This window comes from Salvelinus fontinalis, unplaced genomic scaffold (assembly GCF_029448725.1).
Source record: "Salvelinus fontinalis isolate EN_2023a unplaced genomic scaffold, ASM2944872v1 scaffold_0113, whole genome shotgun sequence".
Lineage (NCBI taxonomy): Eukaryota > Metazoa > Chordata > Actinopteri > Salmoniformes > Salmonidae > Salvelinus > Salvelinus fontinalis.
The window spans coordinates 387,501-394,230 of record NW_026600322.1 but is presented as its reverse complement, the minus strand read 5'-3'; the positions used below and the strand labels follow the sequence as shown (position 1 = coordinate 394,230).

The 6,730-nt window shown below is 47.1% G+C and overlaps 1 protein-coding gene across 1 annotated transcript in view; it reads left to right on the top strand.

Moving 5' to 3' along the window:
- The first annotated feature begins 4,265 nt into the window (after positions 1–4,265).
- Positions 4,266–6,730, top strand: part of LOC129843326 (b(0,+)-type amino acid transporter 1-like) — a 41,513-nt gene continuing 39,048 nt past the window's right edge. Inside the window, exon 1 of the mRNA XM_055911955.1 lies at positions 4,266–4,358. Within this exon, the coding sequence (XP_055767930.1) occupies positions 4,266–4,358 (93 nt within the window). The remainder of the gene's footprint in view (positions 4,359–6,730) is intronic.

The window sequence follows — 6,730 nt, the reverse complement described above, 5'->3', positions numbered from 1 at the left end:
CTACAATCATTCCTACACAGGAGGCAGATATCATTACTACACAGGAGGTGGGTATCATTCCTACACAGGAGGTGGTATCATTTCTACACAGGAGGTGGGTATCATTCCTACACAGGAGGTGGGTATCATTCCTACACAGGAGGTGGGTATCATTCCTACACAGGAGGTGGGTATCATTCCTACACAGGAGGTGGGAATCATTTCTACACAGGAGGTGGGTATCATTTCTACACAGGAGGTGGGAATCATTTCTACACAGGAGGTGGGTATCATTCCTACAAAGGAGGTGGGTATCATTCCTACACAGGAGGTGGGTATCATTCCTACACAGGAGGTGGGTATCATTCCTACACAGGAGGTGGGTATCATTTCTACACAGGAGGTGGGAATCATTTCTACACAGGAGGTGGGTATCATTCCTACAAAGGAGGTGGGTATCATTCCTACACAGGAGGTGGGTATCATTCCTACACAGGAGGTGGGTATCATTTCTACACAGGAGGTGGGAATCATTTCTACACAGGAGGTGGGTATCATTCATACACAGGAGGTGGGTATCATTTCTACACAGGAGGTGGGTATCATTCCTACACAGGAGGTGGGTATCATTCCTACACAGGAGGTGGGTATCATTTCTACACAGGAGGTGGGTATCATTCCTACACAGGAGGTGGGTATCATTCCTACACAGGAGGTGGGTATCATTCCTACACAGGAGGTGGGTATCATTTCTACACAGGAGGTGGGTATCATTTCTACACAGGAGGTGGGTATCATTCCTACACAGGAGGTGGGTATCATTTCTACACAGGAGGTGGGTATCATTCCTACACAGGAGGTGGGTATAATTCCTACACAGGAGGTGGGTATCATTCCTACACAGGAGGTGGGAATCATTCCTACACAGGAGGTGGGTATCATTCCTACACAGGAGGTGGGAATCATTTCTACACAGGAGGTGGGTATCATTCCTACACAGGAGGTGGGTATCATTCCTACACAGGAGGTGGGTATCATTTCTACACAGGAGGTGGGTATCATTTCTACACAGGAGGTGGGTATCATTACTACACAGGAGGTGGAATCATTTCTACACAGGAGGTGGGTATCATTTCTACACAGGAGGTGGGTATCATTCCTACACAGGAAGTGGGTATCATTTCTACACAGGAGGTGGGTATCATTCCTACACAGGAGGTGGGTATCATTCCTACACAGGAGGTGGGAATCATTCCTACACAGGAGGTGGGTATCATTTCTACACAGGAGGTGGGTATCATTCCAACACAGGAGGTGGGAATCATTCCCACACAGGAGGTGGGTATCATTTCTACACAGGAGGTGGGAATCATTCCCACACAGGAGGTGGGTATCATTCCTTCACAGGAAGTGGGTATCATTTCTACACAGGAGGTGGGTATCATTTCTACACAGGAGGTGGGTATCATTTCTACACAGGAGGTGGGTATCATTTCTACACAGGAGGTGGGTATCATTTCTACACAGGAGGTGGGTATCATTTCTACACAGGGGGTGGGTATCATTTCTACACAGGAAGTGGGTATCATTTCTACACAGGAGGTGGGTATCATTCCTACACAGGAGGTGGGTATCATTCCTACACAGGAGGTGGGAATCATTTCTACACAGGAGGTGGGTATCATTTCTACACAGGAGGTGGGAATCATTTCTACACAGGAGGTGGGTATCATTCCTACAAAGGAGGTGGGTATCATTCCTACACAGGAGGTGGGTATCATTCCTACACAGGAGGTGGGTATCATTCCTACACAGGAGGTGGGTATCATTTCTACACAGGAAGTGGGTATCATTTCTACACAGGAGGTGGGTATCATTTCTACACAGGAGGTGGGTATCATTTCTACACAGGAGGTGGGTATCATTCCTACAAAGGAGGTGGGTATCATTCCTACACAGGAGGTGGGTATCATTCCTACACAGGAGGTGGGTATCATTCCTACACAGGAGGTGGGTATCATTTCTACACAGGAGGTGGGAATCATTTCTACACAGGAGGTGGGTATCATTCCTACAAAGGAGGTGGGTATCATTCCTACACAGGAGGTGGGTATCATTCCTACACAGGAGGTGGGTATCATTCCTACACAGGAGGTGGGTATCATTTCTACACAGGAGGTGGGAATCATTTCTACACAGGAGGTGGGTATCATTCCTACAAAGGAGGTGGGTATCATTCCTACACAGGAGGTGGGTATCATTCCTACACAGGAGGTGGGTATCATTCCTACACAGGAGGTGGGTATCATTCCTACACAGGAGGTGGGTATCATTTCTACACAGGAGGTGGGTATCATTTCTACACAGGAGGTGGGTATATAAGATTTTAGAGAGCATCCAATATTATCCTGGTCGCAGATCTGTTATATAAAGAGATCACCCAATATTAGCCTGGTCACATATCTGTTATATAAAGACATCACCCAATATTAGCCTGGTCGCAGATCTGTTTGTGCTGTCAAGTCAACTGACTCTTTAGCGAACCCGAGGACAGGGTAAGACTGTTCCCGCATTGGGAAGAGAGCAGCGTGGGGCCGTGAGGAAATAATCAGACTGGGGGTGAGACACTCTGGAAGAAACCTGGGCCGAGGTTTGAGGCCCCCCCCCCGGAATTTATTTCCTTCTTAATGCGTTTGAGCCAATCAGTTGTGTTGTGACAAGGTAGGGGTGGTATACAGAAGATAGCCCTATTTGATTAAAGACCAAGTCCATATTATGGCAAGAACAGCTCAAATAAGCAGAGAAACAACAGTCCATCATTACTTTAAGACATGAAGGTCAATCAATATGAAACATTTCAAGAACTGTTTATGTTTCTTCAAGTGGAGTCGCAAAAACCATCAAGCGCGAAAATGAAACTGTCTCTCATGAGGACCACCACAGGAAAGGAAGACCCAGAGTTCCCTCTGCTACAGAGGATAAGTTCATTAGAGTGAACGGCACCTCAGATTGCAGCACAAATAAATGCTTCACAGAGTTCAAGTAACAGACACATCTTAACATCAACCGTTCAGAGACTGGGTGAATCAGGCCTTCATGGTTGAATTGCTGCGAAGAAACCACTATTAAAGGATACCAGTAAAGAGAAGAGACTTGCTTGGACCAAGAAACATGAGCAATGAACATTAGACCGGTGGAAATCTGTACTTTGGTCTAATGAGTAAAAATTTGAAATTTTTGGTTCCAACCGCCGTGTCTTTGTGAGATGTAGAGTAAGTGAACGGATGATCTCCACATGTGTGGTTCCCACCGTGAAGCATGGAGGAGGAGGTGTGATGGTGTGGGGGTGCTTTGCTGGTGACACTGTCAGTGATTTACTTATAATTCAAGGCACACTTAACCAGCATGGCTACCACAGCATTCTGCAGCGATACGCCATCCCATCTGGTTTGCGCTTAGTGGTGTTTTTCAACAGGACAATGACCCAACACACCTCCAGGCTGTGTAAGGGCTATTTGACCAAGAAGAAGAGTGATGGAGTGCTGCATCAGATGACCTGGCCTCCACAATCACCCGACCTCAACCCTATTGAGATGGTTTGGGATTAGTTGGACTGCAGAGTGAAGGAAAAGCAGCCAACAAGTGCTCAGCATATGTGGGATCTCCTTCAAGACTGTTGGAAAAACATTCCAGGTGAAGCTGGTTGAGAGAATGCCAAGAGTGTCCAAAGCTGTCATAAAGTCAAAGGGTGGCTATTAAAAGTATCTCAAATATAAAATATACTTTGATTTGTTTATCACTTTCTTGGTTACTACATCATTCCATGCGTTATTTCATAGTTTTGATGTTATCACTATCATTCTACATCGTAGAAAATAGTAAAAATAAAGAAAAACCCTTGAATGTGTTTGTGTGTCCAAACGTTTGACTGGTACTGTACATCACACCACATAAAGAGAAACCTGAGACAGCAACACAGTATGGCAGCAACACATGAAAACACAACATGGCAGCAGCACACCATGGTAACTGCACAACATGGTAACTGCACAAAACATGGTACAAACATTATTGGGCACAGACAACAGCACAAAGGGCAAGAAGGAAGAGACAACAATACATCACGCGAAGCAGCCACAAGTGTCAGTAAGAGTGTCCATGATTGAGTCTTTTGAATGAAGGTGAATTGATGAGACCAGGTAGAGAACTGACTCTTTACATCGTCCTCTTACGCGTTTGTGTGTGCGTGTTTGTGTGCATCTTTGTGTGTGTGTGAGCAGGGTGACATGGACGAGGACAGTATGAGGAAGAGAAAGGACATGTTTAATGGAGGCCCCGACCCAACCTCCAATGTGAAGGCTACCGTGCTACAGAAGGAGGTGAGTAATGTAGAGGACAGTATGTGTGTTAGTCTGTCTCTCTCTCTCTGTGTGTTCTGTGTGTGTGTGTGTGTGTGTGTGTGTGTGTGTGAGTGAGTGAGTGAGTGAGTGAGTGAGTGAGTGAGTGAGTGAGTGAGTGAGTGAGTGAGTGAGTGAGTGAGTGAGTGAGTGAGTGAGTGAGTGAGTGAGTGAGTGAGTGAGTGAGTGAGTGAGTGAGTGTGAGAGAGAGATGCCGGACAAAAGTCCATTTTAAAACCGTCCCACTGCTCCTGTCGTGTCTACAGACATCCCCAAACAAACACAAAGCGACTCTCGGAGGATGCTGCACAACTGGTAACTCCTTCAGATCAGTCAGTCAGTCAGTCAGGTGGCTGCCGACAGAGACTTCAGGTCTCCTTCAGATCAGTCAGTCAGGTGGCTGCCGACAGAGTCTTCAGGTCTCCTTCAGATCAGTCAGTCAGTCAGGTGGCTGCCGGCAGAGACTTCAGGTCTCCTTCAGATCAGTCAGTCAGTCAGTCAGTCAGGTGGCTGCCGACAGAGACTTCAGGTCTCCTTCAGATCAGTCAGTCAGTCAGTCAGTCAGGTGGCTGCCGACAGAGACTTCAGGTCTCCTTCAGATCAGTCAGTCAGTCAGGTGGCTGCCGGCAGAGACTTCAGGTCTCCTTCAGATCAGTCAGTCAGTCAGTCAGTCAGGTGGCTGCTGACAGAGACTTCAGGTCTCCTTCAGATCAGTCAGTCAGGTGGCTGCTGACAGAGACTTCAGGTCTCCTTCAGTCAGTCAGTCAGGTGGCTGCTGACAGAGTCTTCAGGTCTCCTTCAGATCAGTCAGTCAGGTGGCTGCTGACAGAGTCTTCAGGTCTCCTTCAGATCAGTCAGTCAGGTGGCTGCTGACAGAGTCTTCAGGTCTCCTTCAGATCAGTCAGTCAGGTGGCTGACGGGCAGAGTCTTCAGGTCTCCTTCAGATCAGTCAGTCAGTCAGTCAGTCAGTCAGGTGGCTGCTGACAGAGTCTTCAGGTCTCCTTCAGATCAGTCAGTCAGGTGGCTGCCGACAGAGTCTTCAGGTCTACTTCAGATCAGTCAGTCAGTCAGGTGGCTGCCGGCAGAGACTTCAGGTCTCCTTCAGATCAGTCAGTCAGTCAGGTGGCTGCTGACAGAGAATAATGAGGCTCTCAGGAACCCCGGGTCGGTACCTCTCAATAGAACTACTGTTTCATTCTGTAGTTTACACCGTGAGGCTCTCAGGAAACCCGGGTCGATACCTCTCAATAGAACTTCCTCTTCATTCTGTAGTTTACACCGTGAGGCTCTCAGGAAACCAGGGTCGGTACCTCTCATTAGAACTACTGCTTCATTCTGTAGTTTACACCGTGAGGCTCTCGGTACCTCTTCATTCTGTAGTTTACACCGTGAGGCTCTCAGGAAACCCGGGTCGGTACCTCTCAATAGAACTACTGCTTCATTCTGTAGTTTACACCGTGAGGCTCTCGGTACCTCTTCATTCTGTAGTTTACACCGTGAGGCTCTCGGGAAACCCGGGTCGGTACCTCTCAATAGAACTACTGCTTCATTCTGTAGTTTACACCGTGAGGCTCTCAGGAACCCCGGGTTGGTACCTCTCATTAGAACTTCTGCTTCACTCTGTAGTTTACACCGTGAGGCTCTCAGGAACCCCGGGTTGGTACCTCTCATTAGAACTTCTGCTTCACTCTGTAGTTCATAGAGGAATGTTGCAGGGATATGTAGATTAATTGTCACATTTCCCCCTTTTTCCCCCCCCAGAAATTAGACCTTAACCCTGAACAGTCCTGAGACCCGCAAAAATCGGCTTTTCATTTCTCTGCCTTTCTTTTATCTGCATGTTCAGCCGTATTATTTAACTATGAAGTGTTCTACCGTTTTCTGTGGGGAGACGGGACGTTTTTTATTCCATAAAATTAATATTGTGAAACGCCGTATCTATTCACTAACAAGATCCTAAGCGGGACTCAGAGATGTGACTTCATCAACAACAACAACAGGAAACTGTAATGGGTGTTTCAACTCTCCCCCGGGGCAGTACAAACAAAGGTCAGGGTAATGGCTGTCCAAACCAACTAGCAGTTAGTACCAAACACAAAACACAACAACTTGAGACGAATCTTTAACAGGGAATCATGGTGCTGTGGAATTCTCCTCAGGCTTGTAATCACTCTGCCCCCTCAGTCGGGTCCTTAAGAGACGTGGTTGAGTGGTAAAACACTACACTGTGTTTATAAACACTGATCACTTTGCCCCCTCAGTCGGGTCCTTAAGAGACATGGTTGAGTGGTAAAACACTACACTGTGTTTATAAACACTGATCACTCTGCCCCCTCAGTCGGGTCCTTAAGAGA